Raw genomic sequence first — 21,464 nt, 5'->3', positions numbered from 1 at the left:
GAGTTCCTCCAGCATTTTGTGTGTGTTGCTGTTGATCTGCAGAATCTTGTGTTCAGCTTTCCAAATTTTGACAACTTCAACATTTGTTTAAATGTTACAATATATACATCTTGAGAAATATTCCAATTTTAAAAGTGATTTAAGCATGATACATGATTGAAATTTTTTTTCTCATTCAGGAACTACAATCAAATTGAAAATATGATAGAATCTTTAAAGCAAGATGCTTTCAAATATACTAGAGATTACACTGATGCTTCTTAAATGCACTCATTTTGGAAAATTACATATTCAAGATATATAACATTAATATTTTGAAATGGATTATATTTTAGCTTTCTGACTTTGTAAAAACGATCAAGCTTAGAAAAAAATTCTTTCATATCCCATTAAAATAATAACGGGCATTACGAAGGAAGATTTGGTCTGGTAAGTTGAGAATGTTGCTGCAGAGCAGCTGCTTGTAAATACAGACAACAGGCAATTTCTTTCCTCCCAGACGGGAAAATCCAACTAAAAACTGACATACTGGAGCTTCACATAACCCAACAGTTCATTTCATCAAGCACATGCCTGACATGTCAGGACATGTCGAAATGATTAAGCCCTTCTAAAACAAATAAATGAAAATCTATCTAATGCTTATACTTTTGACATTATTTCTCTGTAGGGAGCACATTTCACTTTCCAAATCTAGAGTACGTGGAAAGGATCAAGACTTTAGAACCAATTGGTATATGCAGTAGTATAGCTACATGATCTGTCAAATAACTCTGCCTTAAAGCATTACTGAATTTCTCATCTCAGTTATCGAGTAATCTATTCAAGAACCCTATTACACAGTACATCACATTGGCACCAAAGAAAACACGTTAACCTAATTTCTTTCCTCTTGTCTGAATGGATGATGATTATCTTCATTGTACAACTGCTGGACTTAGGCTCAGCTGCCAGAAAGAAATAGGAAAAAAAGTGAGGAAAAACAACTCGCAATAAAGTTCACAAATGCAAGTTAGCCAGTGTCTTGACAAGAACACAAGTGTACGCCCAACCCATGCAACAGTAATTCTAGTGGTAGTCACATACTTCAATAAAACCTGCAGTATTCAACACACAGCTTAAATCCTGGATCATTGGGTATAATTGCAAGCCTGCTTTTTTAAGACACTCTCCCAATCAAATATTGTTGTACTTGAACAATATCTCACCAACTATTCCAGCACTTCACACAAAGCTACATTAAAGTTCAATCCATAGTGATTGCAACATGATGTGAAGACACAAGGCTGACATCACATCCCAGTGCTGGGTAACACTGCAGGACTGAATTGATCCTGTTTGACACATTGCCTAATGTTTAGGAATGAGTTACTATGCCAGTCTTGAAAACATACTCTTTTCCATTCTACTCGCCAATTCTGAAGCACATTTTAAAATGTCAGTGCTAGCCAAGTTTTGCTGTGGACTGGATTTCACATGAATAATAGAACAATAGAGCAATCTTAATTATGTGGACAGCATATATGCACGAATCATTCTTTCCTATCATAACTTTTCATTCAAAACTCTCAACATCTTAATGATCACATTAAGAACAGACCAGAGTTTATTTCCAAATTAATTTAACTAAAAGAGGTTTACATTTCCAGATGGTCTAATACAAATATGTCCAGAGGTACTAGATTCCCTGGATGAAACATGTAAGGATTTTCTTCCTAGCAAACCAAAAAAAAAACAAGAGGTTCACACCAGGATATTTATTTCGACTCACTACAAATCCTTTCCTTCATATATCAGGCGAACTCTGAGGTTAGGTAGTGAGAATGTATTTGTTTGCCATCCAAGTGAATCTCTCTACACAGAGGAACTGATGACTGCTGTAATTCAGCTACACAAGTGGATCTCTCTTGTTACATACCTCAAGGAGATCTGTTTTTTTTGTGAGAATGATGTAATGGTCTTTTGGAGGTCACCTGATGTAATTTTCCCGCCGATGAGGTCACGTCATGACATGTGCACCATGGGTATATAAGGGAAGACCCCAGATGACAGTTAGTTTTTAGTGTTTAGATTTCCAGCTAGAACGTACTATGTCTCTGTTTCTGTTGCATATTTGTTTTTATGACGCAATTTCATTTTTTAAACGGTTGTTACATTCTGTTGCAAGGTACAATATTGCTGGTCCGAAATTTTTGCTAGATGTGTTGATGTACCTTATTCTAGCAGTAGTGCAGGAAAGTGAAGACTTTATCAAAATACAGGACCTGAAGGATTGAGAGGAGTCGGTATCGTTTGGCAGTTTAACAAAGGATCGACCTTATTGAGTCTTCGTTGAAGGAGTAGCGACCTGCATTAAAGATAACTCTTGCCAAAAGAGCAAAGGGTTCATGCAAAGGTTTGCTCTCTCTAAAAGAAATTAAGGTCAGTTGTTTTAAACTGTTTATTTACTGCATTGTGAATCCTTTGGACAGAACCAGCAGGAAAGTCGCGTCTATGAAGAAATCCTTCTCCGGAAAAGTCTCTCCCAATTGAACATATAAATCTGGTGGACTTTCGAATTTACCATTTTAAGAACTATATCTGACTTTACCACTTTAAGAACTGTTTTCGCATTTAACGCTTTAAGAACCAGGGCCGAGTGACGATTTGTTGAACGGCTGCATAGCGGTTAACTTCTGGTTAAGGTTTTCGTTTTTTTTATCGTTTATCCCTGTTTAGTTGTTTTTATATAACCTGTCTCGATTGATATTCATTGTTGCCAGTTACGTAACACTCTACACAGAGGAACAGATGACTGCTGTAATTCAGCTATATTGACAAGCATAGATCATAAACAGCTGTATTTTCACAACTTTATTTAGCAATTTCTGTCTTTAAAACTTTACCCTCAGAGGGGTAGAACTTTCCAATCAGAAAATTCATGAGAACTCCATACTTAATTGAACAATTAAAGCTGACTGCACACATTTTCAAAAACTATTTTCTTTTTTGGAAATAATTTAAGACAGACTTATCTATACTTTACAGCTTAATATGAAGCATAAGAGTCATCTTGTCATTTAAAAATAAATAAATTGCATCCATACTTCTAACAGGTGCACATTAATTGAAATCCTCTAAGACAACAAATCAAACCATTTGAGGTCGTACAAATTTTCCTCATCGGGAAAGGGAAAATTTGCACTTCCTTTTGCAAAACTGATCCTGAAAGCAGGAATTCACAGGAGACCAGAAATTAAATCTATATCCATCGCAATACCAGTACTTCCCCATGCCATGAACTGCTTGTGATTAAGAGGCAAGGAGATTATCAATGGCAAGCTGATAAAATGGTGTTTTATAGTAATCTGGATTTCTCTTCTATTTTAATTCCTTACTGCAGCATGGGTCAGATTAGTAGTGAGTGTGAGGATTTATCGACTGAGTTGCTTTAGCAATGTAGTAGTAAATAGGCACTTTATTTTCTTAGATTTAATCTTGCATACTGATTTCATGAACATATTATCTAATTATTAATTATTCAATTTCTTCCTCTACTGGTCAAAAATAAGTATACATATGTACATAATTACATTATTAAAATAAAACACACAATGACTGCCCTTTAATTATTCTTTACTATTAATACTTATAAAACATTAGATGTGAGCAGAGTGACTGAATATTTTTATGAAAATGGTTCTTAATTTTATTAAGTTTTAATTGTAGCCCAATCACCATTGATAAGGAGGAATTGTCAGTTGTCAATCAGATTGGTCAAAAGCCCAGTCTGTGTAGGGATCAGCCAGTACACTTCCAGTTTGGGGACTAGGCTGATTGAGAAACAACTGCCTTTGACCCCTTCCCTTGCATAGTCATTCTAGAAGACTTATTTGAAACAAGCTACAGGAACATCTGCAGCATGGTTCTCTGCAGAATCACAAGTTATATGCACATTTAATGTAAACAAAAATAAACCAAGTACACTGCACGCCATTAGCTGCAGTGATTCAATAAGTGCGTTGAATAATTCCATTCTTACTCCGCTAATCTCTGCACGCTGGAGAAAAACTTTCTTTTCACAATTATTAGTTAAGCACAAAGATAATGTGGAAAGGATCAGTAGCATTCACTTCTGGAAAGCAGCAATTATCATAAATAATTCTGACTGAATTGTTCACTGTGGTTACAGTTAGCCAAATATTTTGAATAAGCTCTTCATTGATTCAAGTTCTGAATCAACTTGAAAATCAGATAACTTGATTTCAGCACCAGTACAATTATGCATCTTACCCCTTGGTTCCACGAATGCTGCATTCTGGAATAACCTCTTCACCCACTTTTTGATTCAAAAAATGCCGGTAGAAACCACTAAGGTCTCGCTGTTTAGTTACATCCAAAGAAGCTGGCAAAAAAAACAAAACATAGAAATAGTAAATACATGTTTTCTAACCAATCAATAATCTGCAGAGGTTTGGTCAAGAAGGATAACTTCTTCTACATGTTACTTGGAAAATTATTATTTGGGCCGGCTGGTGGCGCAATGACATCGACGCCGGACCCAGAAGCGGAGGTTCCCGGGTTCAAAACCAGTCAGGTCCACTCCGAGTACGCTTTCCATCCACGCCGGGTTGAGTGTCGAGATCGCAACTTGACCTCGTAAAATAAAAAGGGAAAAAGACTGCGAAAATGTCTGTGTCAGGAGTGGCACACCACACACTCTCTCTCTCGCTCTGGGTCTTGTAAAAACCCACGAAAAAGACATCATCACGTAGATGCACAGACGTGCACGCACGCAGGCACACGCCAAAAAAAAACTATTATTTTTCAGGAGCCTGCATCTCGCTAACTTGACACGTTTTGCAGAAATTAATGGGAAGTAATCCTTCTAACCCTAGTTTACTGTTACAAAATGCTAAGAAAAGGAGGATATTTTAATAAATTCACAGGACAAACCAAGATACTTAATTTATCATTTAAACTGTACACTTTAGTCTGGAGAGGAAAGGAACATATTCAAGTGTCTCATATCTGTAACTCCTTCAGAACACAAAATATTAAGACAGAAGAACATACAGCCACAGATAAAGGATTATCTTCTCATGTAAAGCATAAGGAGCTGGTGGTAGACCTGAGGAGAGCTAAGGCACCGGTGACCCCTGTTTTCATCCAGGGGGTCAGTGTGGACATGGTGGAGGATCACAAATACCTGGGGATACCAATTGATAATAAACTGGACTGGTCAAGGAACACTGAGGCTGTCTACAAGAAGGGTCAGAGCCGTCTCTATTTCCTGAGGAGACTGAGGTCCTTTAACATCTGTCGGACGACGCTGAGGATGTTCTACGAGCCTGTGGTGGCCAGTGCGATCATGTTTGCTGTTGTGTGCTGGGGCAGCAGGCTGAGGGTAGCAGACACCAACAGAATCAACAAACTCATTCATAAGGCCAGTGATGTTGTGGGGATGGAACTGGACTCTCTGACAGTGGTATCTGAAAAGAGGATGCTGTCCAAGTTGCATGCCATCTTGGACAATGTCTCCCATCCACTATATAATGGACTGGTTGGGCACAGCAGTACATTCAGCCAGAGACTCATTCCATCGAGATGCAACACAGAGCATCATAGGAAGTCATTCCTGCCTGTGGCCATCAAACTTTACAACTCCTCCCTTGGAGGGTCAGACACCCTGAGCCAATAGGCAGGTCCTGGACTTATTTCCTGACATAATTTACATATTACTATTTAATTATTTATGGTTTATTACTATTTCATTATTTATGGTGCAACTGTAATGAAAACCAATTTCCCCCGGGATCAATAAAGTATGACTATGACTATGACTATTCTTAGTATCTCCCTTGAACCATGGCAGAATCCTGTTGACTGATATTACCCATTTTGCCAAAGCACACTATACAACTTCCAAACACATGCACAGCCTCCCCTCTATGGACTTGATCTCTACTTATTACTGCTTCAGTAAAGCAGTCAGCATTATGAAAGACACCACCCACCCCAAACATTTGCTCTTCTCTTCCATTGGGCAGAAGATACAAAAGCCTGAAAGCACATACCACCAGGTTCAAGGACAAATTCTATCCCTCTGTTATAAGACTCTTGGATGGACATCTGGTATGATAAGATAGACCTTGACCTACCTTGTTATAATCTTGCACTTTATTGTTTACCTGTGCTGCACTTCCTCTGTAGTTTTTATGCTTCATTTTGCATTGCTATTGTTTTACTTTGCTCTATCTCGATACGCTAACAATTTGATCTGTATGTAAAGTCTGCAAGACAAGCTTTTCAGAGAATCTTAACACGTGAAAATAATATAACGAATACCAACTCCAATATACACGATATACCTTCCATTGCTGCTTCCCTGTGTTCTCGTTCCTTTTCTTCAGCTCTTTCCTGGAGCTTCTTTTTATAAGCAGAAGTGACAAATGCATCTTTGTCCTCGTACTTCTCTCCTTCAGCCTCGCGTTCCTTTTGGATTTTCCGTTCCATCCTTCTATCTTGCTCCTTCTTGCGTTCATCGACAGCTCTCATCAGACTGTCAATGTACTTGGACTTTGTGAGGGATGGTATTGGGGAAAACAAGTAGTTTAGTTTTCAAAAAAAAAAAAATCCGTTTTTAAACATAATTTAAACACTAGTCCATAAGGGTTGACATTGGAAAATTCATTCAAGGTCTTTCATACAATCAAAGGATATACACAATTTATTGAATTTCTTTAATGAAAATGCATAATTTCTAGAAATTACCACAAAGGAAAATTACACTTCTTCCCAACTTGAAAAAAAAATTTAAAAAGCTGGCAGGAATAGTATATTGCAGAGGTTTGCCAATGTTCTCAGTGCTTTATCAGTGTATTTTCCTCCTGAACTCTGAGCTTAGTACTTTTCTCTGATTGTAAACTAATTATTTTAAGTAGATACTACAATGTCCACAGTTAAGCAAAATTTGGCTTAAAATCATTTTAAACTAATTTTATATTGTGGAGATAAGTAAAAGCAAATAAGCATGACTTGTTAAATATCTCTATAATAAAGTCATGATTTTAAAAAATTCAACATTTTAAAAGGGTAATAGATATTAAAGCAATACATTGCGAAGAAATCTATACCTCAAGAGATGATCGGCATTTTCTACAAATAAATTCCATCCACTTTGAACATCCCAGGCAATAGTTATTCATTGGATAAGGAAAAAGGCAAGTCGCACTAACTACTAAATCTATTAAACATTGTCCAATATCAAAATGGCCTATCTGCTTAAAACTTTGATCTGTATTTCATAGTCATAGTCATACTTTATTGATCCCGAGGGAAATTGGTTTACGTTACAGTTGCACTTTAAATAATTAAATAGTGATAAAACCATAAATAATTAAATAGCAATATGTAAATTATGCCAGGAAATAAGTCCAGGACCAGCCTATTGGCTCAGGGTGTCTGACCCTCCACGGGAGGAGTTGCAAAGTTTGATGGCCACAGGCAGGAATGACTTCCTATGACACTCTGTGTTGCATCTCGGTGGAATGAGTCTCTGGCTGAATGTACTTCTGTGCCCAACCAGTCCATTATGTAGTGGATGGGAGACATTGTCCAAGATGGCATGCAACTTCGACAGCATCCTCTTTTCAGATACCACCGTCAGAGAGTCCAGTTCCATCCCCACAACATCACTGGCCTTACGAATGAGTTTGTTGATTCTGTTGGTGCCTGCTACCCTCAGCCTGCTGCCCCAGCACACAACAGCAAATATGATCGCACTGGCCACCACAGACTCGTAGAACATCCTCAGCATCGTCCGACAGATGTTAAAGGACCTCAGTCTCCTCAGGAAATAGAGACAGCTCTGACCCTTCTTGTAGACAGCCTCAGTGTTCTTTGACCAGTCCAGTTTATTGTCAGTTCGTATCCCCAGGTATTTGTAATCCTCCACCATATCGACACTGACCCCCTGGATGGGAACAGGGGTCACCAGTGCCTTAGCCCTCCTCAGGTCTACCACCAGCTCCTTAGTCTTTTTCACATTAAGCTGCAGATAATTCTGCTCACACCATGTGACAAAGTTTCCTACCGTAGCCCTGTACTCAGCCTCATCTCCCTTGCTGATGCATCCAACTATGGCAGAGTCATCAGAAAACTTCTGAAGATGACAAGACCCTGTGCAGTAGTTGAAGTCCGAGGCGTAAATGGTGAAGAGAAAGGGAGACAAGACAGTCCCCTGTGGAGACCCAGTGCTGCTGATCACTCTGTCGGACACACAGTGTTGCAAGCACACGTACTGTGGTCTGCCAGTCAGGTAATCAAGAATCAATGACACCAGGAAAGCATCCACCTGCATCGCTGTCAGCTTCTCCCCCAGCAGAGCAGGGCGGATGGTGTTGAACGCACTGGAGATGTCAAAAAACATGACCCTCACAATGTTCGCTGGCTTGTCCAGGTGGGCGCAGACACGGTTCAGCAGGTAGACGAAGGCATCCTCAACTGCTAGTCGGGGCTGGTAGGCGAACTGGAGGGGATCTAAGTGTGGCCTAACCATAGGCTGGAGCAGCTCCAGAACAAGTCTCTCCAGGGTCTTCATGACGTGGGAGGTCAACGCCACTGGTCTGTAGTCATTGAGGCCGCTGGGGTGCGGCATCTTCAGCACAGGGACGAGGCAGGACGTCTTCCACAGCACAGGAACCCTCCGGAGCCTCAGGCTCAGGTTGAAGACATGGCGAAGTACTCCACATAGCTGAGGGGCACAGGCTTTGAGCACCCTGGTACTGACACCATCCGGGCCTGCAGCCTTGCTTGGGTTCAGACGTTTCAGCTGTCTTCTCACTTGTTCAGCTCTGAAGCCCACCATGGTGGTTTCGTGTGGGGAAGGGGTATAGTCATGAGAGCAGGGTGGGGGACTGTGAGGAGGGGTAGGAGGGGAGAGTGGAATATGTGTTGGTTGGGGGCCGACAACAGATGATTCATGTGGGGGATGGGCAGGGGCCACAATGTTTACTGCCAACTGATAAAAGAGCAATTACTTAACCAAAAGTTATCTGGTTGCTAATATACAATAGCAGACATATATGAGATTTTCCTCCAAGGAAGCATAAAACATTAAATACTCCGCAGGTTAGGAGCAGTTGTGGAGAGGAAAGAATATCAGAAAAGGCCACTGAGCTGGAATGTTAACTATTAAAATTTCTGATCTATCTGATTCTAAGTATTTGCAGTATTTAATTTAGCTATCAGACTCTGTCAGGTAAAACGTACAAGTGCAACGGCATGTTTTACTTTAATATGTCCCCAGCTAGCTGGTTTGTGAGTATATTAATCAAATGCTCTTAAAGAAAGAGGTAAGATGTGATGTGCAAAATCCCAAGAACTGGTTTGAGATGTGGTAGACACAAGAGAACCTCAACTGCACAAGTCTAAAATTATTTGACAGTTGGTACATCTACCTGTTTATTTGGACCAGTCAGTAATTTTGTGCTGTTTTCCAGTTTCTTCTGTTGAAGATCATCATAAACACTGTCATATTCATAGACTGTGGCATCCTCCGCCAATGCCTTCTGGATCTCCAATTTAGTCTATTTTAAAAAACACAAGATCAAGCATTTTTACTTACATTTGGTAGTTCACTGGGGAGGAAAAAAAATCATTATTTATTAATCAGTACATCAAATATTTACAAAGCACAACTGAAGAATATGTAAAGTATTTGTGGAGGTACAATTCTCCCTTTCCCTGCTCCATGCCCCAACAAATATAAATTTGTTTAAAGATAGAATATAAAAGGAGGTGCAAAAGATTTGTTGAGGGAATTACAAATTATCCTTGCCATTGGTAGAGAGAGCACAGCATAAAAGGCAGAGTCTGTGAACTGGAGAAGCCAAGCTATTGAAAGAGAAAGGCAAAGGCTAACTTAGCAGAATGGAATCAGGTCTGGTCAATCCCAACAAGCCAGATGGCAGAGGTGTTGGAAGAAGGTGTCAAGGCTGCTGAGGGTTCACCAGACAATAATAGCACCACAATCATAACTTGGTGCTATTTGAAGAATGTAAAAGATTCCACCCTCGGAATAGGACAAAACCAGCACTTGATTTCTGTGGAATGGGGACGAGCCATTATTAATTTGACTATACTAATTTATAAACAGCACTCTCCAAGTACTTTAGCCAACATTCATCTTTCAATCACCTAAAAAATTAACTCGTCTCTCTCATTTGCTGTTAGCTGCACCTTACTGCAGAAAATGCAGCTGATGCAGCTAAATACTGCAGCTATTTAGCCTATATCATTTTGTAATTAAGTGCATCAGCTGCATCAAGACAATGCTGATGAATCACGTAAATGATCTAGCCCAGCCTCCTTATGAGATCACCAACATTACAGAATCTCCTTTTCAGAGAATTTGATGTATTCTGTTATATTAAGAAATGTTTGACAGCATTAGATACAACAAAGGATACTGTACCCAACACCCTTCCAGCTAAAAGTTTTCACTCCAGAACTATCTGTATATCAGTCTGAGCTATTCCTGTATGAGAAGAGCACTGGCATCTATACAACAATGTGAAAGATGCCCACAATGCACAGTATGTCATGTCTGTAAAACTAATCTTGCTAACAGCCAACAATCAGTCAATATACTCTCAATATTCAGCTGAACATGGCTGGTGTGATTATAATGCTTTCCAACTTGCTAACAACTAGCTCACCAAAATCCAGTTTTTGTACCAACATGGCTATTCATCCCCAGAGCTCATCACTTGATATCGTCAGCATTCGATTGAATATGGCATCAAGAAGTTGAGAGTAAAATTGAAGTACATGGGCACCAAGAGATAAAACACCAAAAGCTAGAGTTGTACATATGTATGCAAGGAAGATTGGCTGTGGTTGTTCCAGGTCCTACTGAAGACGATCACTGCTGGAGGCCTTCAGGTCAATGTCCTAAACTATCTTTAGCTGTTTCATCCATGATCTTCTTTTTCTTCACAAGTCAGAAGTAGGAATATTTGGTGAATGTTGCTCAAAATGAAATTTTACCTGGAATTCTCTAGTGAATGAAGCATCACACAGGAGCTAGGTAGTAGCTATCACCAACACGAAAGTGCCTGATCATATCATCTACCCTGGACTCATAATGGCAATGCCATCATCATTTCCCCAACCCACCAAACCTGGAGCCATCATTGACCAGAAATTTACCACAGCCATAAAGCAGAACAGAAACTGTGTAGCAAGTAACTCAACTTCTGACACATACACCTTTTCCACTCCTTATATGCACTAGCCTCCCTGGTCCCTCACTTCAAACAACACTGAGCCTCAATACTAACCAGGACAAAGCAACCCAGATGTTTAACACTCTAACCAGCACCAAAGCACAGGTGACTAAAGGTGAAACTCTGTACAAAATGCAGTGCAATTATTCAACTCTCCAACATCATTTCTCAAACTAGGAACCTCTACCACAGGGAGCAAGGGTTTCAGATACATGGAAACACCTTCATCTGCAGATTCCCCGAATAGCACAGCATTAAGATTAGAGAATTTACTGTTTCATCATCAGTGGTTTTAAACTCTGGAATTCCCTACTCAGCAGTACCATGATCAGCTGGTTTGCAGCAGTTCAGAAGATGGTTCAGCACCACCTTCTCCAGGGACGGGCAAGTAATGGACAACAAACGCCAGATCTCAATGAAAGAAAGAATTACAAAAGCAATCATCATTGCGATTTTTTTGGGGGGGGGCACAACATGAAGAAGTATTCTAATTGCAATTTAAATAAACAGTAACTCCATCTTAAATGGATACGTGAAGAGCTTCCAGATTTATTTTAACATCACAGTAAATTACTTCCTTCTTCGTTTAGCAGATGCAAAGCTGCCTATCATCATGTTGTCAATGCAGCAACCTCAGAAATGATAAATTCTATATAATCAATTCACTAATATATACGTCTGCACATTAATAGATGTTGATGCTACACATGTACCTCTCATTGTAGTGACATCAGTGAATACAACCAGGATTTTCTCTTTGGATCCATATCGGATCATATCATACCTATTCCTATTAGACAAAACTAATTATAACAGTACAGAACTTTCCTGAACTGTACAAATTTTTAGAAGGTGAAGCGTGGTTGATATAGGATGATAGACAAGTCTTCAACTTCCAAATTTCAGAAATTGTGAATTCTCCATTCTCCAATGTGAATATGATCCCTTAAATACAGATTTAAATTTCAGCCACAAATGTTTAACAGCTCAACATTATTTGCGTATCAGTTATAGAGATTCCATGCGCTTCACCTTAATACTTAATTAATATGTTTCCATTTATACTTTTAGCATTCATTTTTGTAAGTTGCTTGATAACATACAAGATCAGAACTTTTTAAAGGGACATACCTACTACTTGAGAATATAATTTCTCAAAATCAACAGAACCACCCAAATCCTAAAGCCATAATGCAACCATAAAATTCTTTAATCTACCCTAGTACATACTCCAGTGTCTAAAATGTAGATGCACTGATGCTTGCTATTAATTAGCAAGGGAACATTAAAATCATTTTGTGTGTGTTTTGAATGCCTCATACTATTTTCCTGTTGAAGTCTTGAATATCAAGGAATCGGATAAGGTAATTCCAGGGGTGATTCTCTTTAAAGGGAACATTAATTTCTGGGTGTCTCTTATACACATGACAACGTCATCAGCATTCACAAAAAAGATTTACTTAAATTGGTATGAAAATATACAATCTGCAATTTTCACTCTCAGTCCAACAAAATGAAAAACATGCACCAAGGAGCAACACAGTACAGTAGTGGTTAGTGCATCACTTTATAGTGCCATCTGTAACATCAGGGCTCAATTCCCAATGCTGTATGTAAGGAGTTTGTATGTTCTCCCTGTGACCATGTGGGTTCCTTTGGGTGTTCCAGTTTGCTACCACATTCCAAAGATATGGGCGTGCCATGATGACACTGGAAGTGAGGGAGCACTTGCCTAGCACAATACTCACTAAACCGATTTGACACAAATGACATTTCACTGTATGTTTTGATGTACATGTGACAAATAAAGCTAATCTCTCTATCCCTGCTAATCATTTGTCAGTAAAATTACAGCTCCTGTGATATCAATATTCACATCTCCCATTGTGTATGGGTTACCGATGATCGACTTATCACAGTCTCAGACCACTTTCTTTAGAGACGATGCGTATGTGAAAGTGAACATAATGATGATATATATATATATATACCTCCTCCCACTTATCCTTCATTCATATCAGCCTACCACTGATGTTGGTGGTCTTTTGTTCTATATTCCATGGAGATCAGTGGCAATGACACTGCAGCCATGATCTCTGTATACAACTGCCATTTAGAATTTTGCAGGTTATATTTAAGTGAATGGAAACAGAGGTTAAAAACAGACAACTGATTTTAAAAGCTAATTTTTACAAACTTATTTGTTTTTAAGATCAAGTATAGCATCTATTTTGCATCTCGTTATGGGCAGATTTAATCACCGAACATAAATGCAATACAAATTAAACCAACCTACCATGCTATAGGATTCTATTTTAGTTTAGATTTTCTTGCAATTGTTTATATTTACTTTCAATTCTCCATCTTTTCTCCTTCATACTTGTAACATAGCCACAGATGAAATGTTTGAAATTTAAATTTCAATACCCATTTTATACCAGCTGTACTGAAATTCTATTTTATTTAATTGAATAATCATAATTCGTTAATAACAAATTTGTTTAAAATTGTTAACAATGCATGCTATTGTCATTTAAGTATGTATGATGCTGTACCTGCTTCATCATTCTTTTCTTCAGCGACTCCTTCTGAAGATTCTCATTGACTGATGTCTGCAAAGACATAATAAATATGCTGAACAATACTTAATCATATGCCCTGTAGATAACTGCTCAAAATTTAAAGACTGAAGTAACTGCAAGTGACCCTGACCTTTTTTCATTATTTCACATTTTTACCATAAGACCAAAAGGCATAGAAGCAGAATGAGGCCATTCAGTCCATCAAGTTAGCTCTGCCATTTCATCATGGCTGATCCAAGATCCCATTAAACTCCATACACCTGCCCTCTCACCATATCCCTTGATGCCCCAATCAATCAGGAACCTATCAACTTCCACTTTGAATATACCCCTGGACTTGGCCTCCACTGCAGTCTGTGGCACAGCATTCCACAGATTCACCACTCCATAGCTAAAGAAAAAATCCTCCTTTCTTCTGTTCTAAAAGGTTGCCTCTCAATTTTGAAGCTGTGCCCTCTAGTTTTGGATACCTCCAACAGAGGAAACATCCTCTCCACATACACCTTATCTAGTTCTTTCAATGTTCGTTAGGTTTCAATGAGATCCCTACACATTCTTCTAAATTCCAGTGAGTACAGGCCCAAAGCTGCCAAACACTCCTCATATGTTAACCCCTTCATTCCCAGAATCATCCTCATGAACCTCCTCTGGACTCTCTCCAATGACAACACATCCTTTCTGAGATATGGGGCCCAAAACTGTTGTCAATACTCCCAAGTGCGGTCTGACTAGTGTCTTATAAAGCTTCAGCATTATCTCCTTATTCTTATATTCTAATCCCCTTGAAATAAATGTCAACATTGCATTTGCCTTCTTTACCACAGACTCAACCTATAAATTAACTTTCTGCGAGTGTTGCACGAGGAATCTTAAGTCCCTCTGCACCCCTGATGTTTGCATTTTCTCTCCATTTAGGTAACCGTCCATACTATTGTCCTTTCCATCAAAATGCATTTTCATACATTTCCCAACACTGTATCCATCTGCCATTTGTTTGCCCGTCCTCCAACCTGTCTAAGTCCTGCTGCAATCGCATTGCTTCCTCAGCACCATCTTCTGCTCCACCCATCTTCATATCATCTGCAAACTTTGCTACAAAGCCATCAATTCCACTATCTAAATCATCAACAAACAATGTGAAAAGTAGTGGTCTCAATACTGACCCCAGAGGAACAACACTAATCACTAACAGCCAACTAGAAAAGGCCCCCAGTATTCCCACTCGTTGCCTCCTGCCTGTCAGCCATTCCTCTACTCATGCTAATATCTTTCCTGTAACACCATAGGATTTTATCTTAAGCAGCCTCATGTGAGGCACCTTATTAAATACCTTCTGAAAATACAAGTAAATGATATCCACTGCCTCTCCTTTGTCCACCCTGGATGTTACTTCCTCGAAAAATTCCAACAGATTTGTCAGGCAAGATTTCCCTTTACAGAAACCATGCCGACTTTGACTTATTTTATCATTAGTCCCCAAGTATCCTGTAAACTTGTCCTTAAACATAGAAAACATACAGCACAATACAGGCCCTTCAGCCCACATTGCTGTGCCGAACATGTACTTTCCTTAGAAATTAGCTAGGGTTACCCATAGCCCTCTATTTTTCTAAGTTCCATGTACCTATCCAGGAGTCTCTTAAAAGACCCTATCGTATCCACCTCCACCAGCCCATTCCATGCACTCACCACTCTCTGTGTAAAAAAACATACTCCTAACATCTCCTCTGTACCAACTTCCAAGCACCTTAAAACTGTGCCCTCTCGTGATAGCCATTTCAGCCTGGGAAAAAGCCTCTGACTATCCACACGATCAATGCCCCTGATCAGCTTATACACCTCTATCAGGTCACCTCTCATCCTTCGCCGCTTCAAGGAGAACAGGCCGAGTTCACTCAACCTTTCCTCATAAGACTTGCCCCCCCAATACAGGCAACATCCTTGTAGATCTCCTCTGCATCCTTTCTATAGTTTCCACATAACTTCCTGTAGTGAGGTGACTAGAACTGAGCACAGTACTCCAAGTGGGGTCTGACCAGAGTCCTATATAGCTACATTACCTCTCGTCTCTTAAACTCAATCTCATGGTTGATGAAGTCCAATGCTCCGTACGCCTTCTTAACCACAGAGTCAACCTGCGCAGCAACTTTGATTGTCCTATAGACTTGGACACCAAGATCCCTCTGATCCTCCACACTGCCAAGAGTCTTACCATCAATACTATATTCTGCCATCATATTTGACCTACCAGAATGAACCACTTCACACTTATCTGGGTTGAACTCCAAGTGCCACTTCTCAGCCCAGTTTTGTATTCTATCAATGTCCCGCTGTAACCTCTGACAGCCCTCCACACTATCCACAACACCCCTAACCTTTGTGTCATCTGCAAATTTACTAACCCATCCCTCTACTTCTTTATCCAGGTCATTTATAAAAATCACGAAGAGAAGGGAACCCAGAACAGAACCCTGAGGCACATCACTGGTTCACCGAGCTCCATGCATAATATGACCCGTCTACAACCACTCTTTGCCTTTTGTGGGCAAGTCAGTTCTGGATCCACAAAGCAAGGTCCCCTTGGATCCTATGCCTCCTTTCTCAATAAGCCTTGTATGGGGTACCTTATCAAATGTCTTGCTGAAATCCATATACACTACATCTACTGCTCTAACTTCATCAACGTGTTTAGTAACATCCTCAAAAAATTCAATTAGGCTCGTAAGGCACCACCTGCCTTTGACAAAGCCATGCTGATTATTCCTAATCATATTACACCTCTCCAAATGTTCATAATTCCTGCCTCTCAGGATCTTTTCCATCAACTTACCAACCTAACAATTTCCCAACAACTGAGGTTAGGCTAACTGACCCATAATTTCCTCTCTTTTGTCTACTTCCCTTCTTAAGGAGTGGAGAGTCATTTGCAATTTTCCAGTCCTCCAGGACCATGCCAGAAAGATTGTGACCAATGCATCCATCATCTCTTCAGCAACCTCTTTCAGGACTCTAGGACATAGCCCATCTGGTCCAGGTGATTATCCACCTTAAGACCTTACAGTTTGCCCAGCACATTTTCCTTTGTAATAGCAATGGCACTCATTCCCGCTCCCTGACACTCATGGACCTCTAGCATACAGCTATTGTCTTCCACGGTAAAGAATGAAGCAAAGTACTTATTAAGTTCATTTGCCATTTTGTTGACCCTCATTACTACCTCACCAGCATCATTTTCCAGTGGTCCAATATCAGTTCTCAACTCCCTTTTATTCTTTTAGAAAAAAACTTTTAGTATCCTTCTTTATATTATCAGTTAGTTTGCCCTCATATTTCATCTTTTCTCCTCTTAAAAGCTTTTTCTAGTTTTTTAGTTGAATTAAAAGATTCCCAATCACCCAATTTCCTACTCACTTTTGCTACCTTATATGCCCTTCCCTTGGCTTTTATGCAGTCCTTAACTTCCAATAACAGCAATGGTTGTCTAGTTCTGCCATTTGAGAACCACTTCCTCTGTGGGACAAATCTATTCTATGCCTTGTGAACTGTTTCCAGAAACTTCAGCCTCCTCTGTTCTGCCAGTATCTCCCTCTAATCCACCTGGGAAAGCTCCTCTCTCATGCCTCTGTAATTTTTTTATTCCACTGCAATACTGATACATGTAACCTATTACTTCTCCCTCTCAAATTGCAGTACGAACTCAATCATTATAATCACTGCCTCCTAAGGATTCCTTTACGTTAAGCTGACTAATAAATCTGGGTTATTACACAACACCCAATCTACGACAGCCTTTCCCCAGTAGGTTCGAGCACAAGCTGTTCTCAAAAGCCACCTCATAGGTGTTCAACAAATTCCCTCTCTTGCGATCCAACACCAAACTGATTTTCCCAATCCCCTTGTATGTTGAAGTCCCCCATTACAATTGTGTCATTACCCTTATTACATGCCCTTTCCAGCTCCCTTTGCAATCTCAACCTCACATCCTGGCTACTATTTGGAGGCCAATATATGACTCCCATAATGTTTTTTTTTGTCCTTGCAGTTTCTTAACTCCACCCACAAAGACTCAACATTCTCTGACCATATGTCACCTCTTTCTAAAGGTGTACTTCCATCTCTTACCAATACAGCCACACCACCACCTATCCTTTCTTTCTTTTCTTTTCAAATCTTTTTATTGTGTGTGTGTGTGTATATATTATATATATATATGAAAAATAACATGAGTACATCGAAGTAACAGCACTTACAATGCCTCAAAAAAAACCCCATCATCTTAAAGATTGAAAACAAAATTTTGTGATAACAAAAACAAAACCTACTAAGCAGGGAAGTGAGAAAAAAAAGAGAACCCATTAGGTGTCCCCAGAGCCATGCGTCATACAAAAAGCTTCTAAAAATAAACATCAAACCGCCAGCAAGAAAAGAAAATATACTAAAAGAGTTTACAATTAGATCGTGAAAGAATTATATCAATTAACTCAAATAATAACAAGCAAATGAGCCCCATCTTTTCTCAAAATCAAATAAAGTTTCAACGGTTCGACTTCTAATTTTCTCCAAACTAAGACATAGCATCACTTGAGAGAACCATTGTGACAAAGTGGGAGCTGATGTATCCTTCCACTTCAACAAAATGGCCCTCCTAGCTATCAATGTAACAAATGCAATAACATGTTGGTCAGACACAGAAATACCATGAATATTTTGAGGAACTATTCCAAGAAGCACAGTTAATTTGTTAGGTTGTAAATTAATTTTAAGTGCTTTAGAAATTGTTGAGAAAACCAACTTCCAGAACTGTTCCAATATAGAACAAGACCAAAACATATGTGTCAGTGTAGCTATCTCAGTTTTACATCTATCACAATGACTATCAACATTAGGAAAAATTTTAGAAAGTCTCTCCTTTGTCAAATGATAACGATGTACAATTTAAAATTGAATCAATGAATGGTTAGCACAAATTGAAGAAAAGTTAACCAACTTCAATATCCGCATCCAATCCTCCGTCATAAAAGTCAAATTAAGTTCCTTTTCCCAATCCTGTTTAATCTTAGACAAAGGACGCTTATCCCATTGTAATAATAAATTATAAATTTTTCCAATAGAACCCTTAATCAAAGGATTCATACTCATAATAGTATCTAACAGGTCAGCCTCCAATATGTAAGGGAAATTACTTAAATATTTTTGTAAAAAATGTCTAACTTGAAGGTATTGCAAAAAGTGTGAATATGAAAGAAAATATTTATCAGTTAATTGTTCAAAGGACATCAATCTACCTTCTTTAAATAAATCCAGAAAATAATTAATACCTTTATTTTTCCAAAGTAGAAAAATTGGATCACTCAAAGAAGGCTTAAAAAAGTAATTTCGGTAAATTAAACTACAAAGTTTAAATTTTGTAAGATTAAAAGAATTGCGGAACTGGAGCCAAATTTGTAAAGAATACTTAACCATAGGATATAAGTTTAAATTAACAACTTTACCTAATTGCATAGGTAAAGGAGCCCCCAATAACGAAGTTAAATAAAACTGTTTTACAACTTTTAGTTCCAGGTCTACCCAAATTGGCCGATCAGTCTTATCAACCCAGTATAACCAAAGAGACATATATCTCAGATTAACAGCCCAATAATACATTCTAAAATTAGGCAAAACAAGACCTCCATCCTTTTTCAATTTTTGTAAATGACATTTACTAATTCTTGGTCTTATATTATTCCAAATAAGAGATAAAATAATAGAATCAATCCGATCAAAAAACAGGAATATTCTGAAATAAATATAAAAATTTCGGTAGAATCATCATTTTAACTATATGAATACGACCAACAAGTGAAAATGTAAGTGGACTCCATCTACTAAATAAATACTTCATAGAGTCTACTAAGGGAACAAAATTAGCTTTATAAAGATCCTTATATTTTTTAGTAATTATAATACCTAAATATCTAAAAGAGTCTGAAACTTTGAAAGGAGTATTATCGTATATAGAAACAGAATCATTTAAAGGAAATAATTCACTTTTACTAAAATTAATTTTATATCCTGAAAAACCTCCGAATTCATTAAATAATTTTAACAGGGCAGGAATGGATTCGTCAGGGTTAGATATATAAACCAATAAATCATCAGCATAAAGAGAGACCTTATGCATGGTCTCATTCACAAATATCCCATGGATATTTTTAGCCTCACGAAGAGCAATAGCAAGGGGTTCTAATATTAAATTAAACAACAAAGGACTTAATGGACAGCCTTGCCTTGTTCCCCATGAAAGCTGTATCCTTTCAATACTAAGTACATCCTTTGATGTTAAGCTCCCAAATATGACCTTCTTTCAGCTATGACTCAGTGATGCTCCCAAAGTCATACCGGCCAATCTGTAATTGCGCTACAAGTTTGTCCACCTTATTCCAAATTCTTACATGTATTTAAATACAGCACCTTCAGTCCTGCATTCTTCGCCTTTATAAATTTTGTCTCTGTGGTACAACTTAACTCTGCGCTCTGTCTGCAGTTCTACCCAATTATTGGCTTACCCATCCTTACTGTCATATTACATATTACATCATCTACTTGTAAACCTGCTGGCTTATCCTCAGCTCTAGCATACTGGTTCCCATATCCCTGTCATGTTAGTTTACCCCTTATATAATAGCAGAAACACAGACTGCGAGGATGAGAAAGAAAAAAGTGTAACTATTTTCAAAAAAAAAGCTCAACTGTTGACAGTGAAGATTGTCTGTATAGAAAGCCCGTTATGCAGACCATAAAACAACCAAAATGCTCAGATTCCAAACACTGACTATCCCCAGGATACTGTATCTAATTTTCAATAAAAGCACTGGGTGCATTGTGAAATACAAACGTAATTTATTTTAAGATGAAAGCAATGCTTATTACAAAATAGAATCACAACAGCCAATGGAGACATAAACATTCAAAGTAGTATCTGAATTTCGTTATGACACTAATTACATATAGGAACACAGGTTAGAAAATGAAATTATTGGCATAAATGAACTAATGCTTCCATTAAAACTAATAGCTGCACATTACTATATTAAGCATCTATAAACTAATTATGGGACTGTATCAAGTCTACAGTCACATTCAATAGTAATAGACAGCCATGGTCATTCAATTTCAAACTTGTCTTTAACATTGCATACAAGCCATTTGTTAAAGAAACCAAATACTGCACTTTAATAAAATGTACAATACTTTAGAAAAAATTTTAACATGTTCAATTCTTTTAATAGCCTTTCACTTTCATACCACTATGATGATTTAATCTCCATGTTGTAGATGCTAGGAGGCGGGGTGGAAAGGAAGTGTAAGGCATTCCTTCCCTCCACTAGCTTGCAAGGTGTAGTACCTGCTTAGCCCTCCCCCAATCAGGGTCACGTGAAGCCATGGGAGCAGGTGGTGGATGGTCATATGAGCAGCTAGTGCGTATCACAAGTCCTAGTTATGCGATCACTGACACCAGGTAGACAAACTCTGAAGACTGATAATGGCTGGGGTCACTTGTCTTGTAATAAGCAGAAATGAGCAACAGCAAACCACTTCTGTAGAACAAAAAATTCCAAGAACAATCATA

At 38.5% G+C, this 21,464-nt stretch overlaps 1 protein-coding gene across 1 annotated transcript in view; it reads right to left on the bottom strand.

Moving 5' to 3' along the window:
• nsrp1 (nuclear speckle splicing regulatory protein 1) overlaps positions 1-21,464 on the bottom strand; it is a 66,699-nt gene that overhangs the window by 10,640 nt on the left and 34,595 nt on the right. Inside the window, exons 3-6 of the mRNA XM_063031287.1 lie at positions 13,826-13,882; positions 9,441-9,569; positions 6,351-6,558; positions 4,273-4,384 (exon numbers count right to left, since the gene is read on the bottom strand). Of these exons, the coding sequence (XP_062887357.1) occupies positions 4,273-4,384; positions 6,351-6,558; positions 9,441-9,569; positions 13,826-13,882 (506 nt within the window). The remainder of the gene's footprint in view (positions 1-4,272; positions 4,385-6,350; positions 6,559-9,440; positions 9,570-13,825; positions 13,883-21,464) is intronic.

This window comes from Mobula hypostoma, chromosome 23 (assembly GCF_963921235.1).
Source record: "Mobula hypostoma chromosome 23, sMobHyp1.1, whole genome shotgun sequence".
Taxonomy (NCBI): Eukaryota; Metazoa; Chordata; class Chondrichthyes; order Myliobatiformes; family Myliobatidae; genus Mobula; species Mobula hypostoma.
The sequence above is the reverse complement of the archived record's forward strand: the minus strand, read 5'-3'. Positions and strand labels throughout refer to the sequence as shown.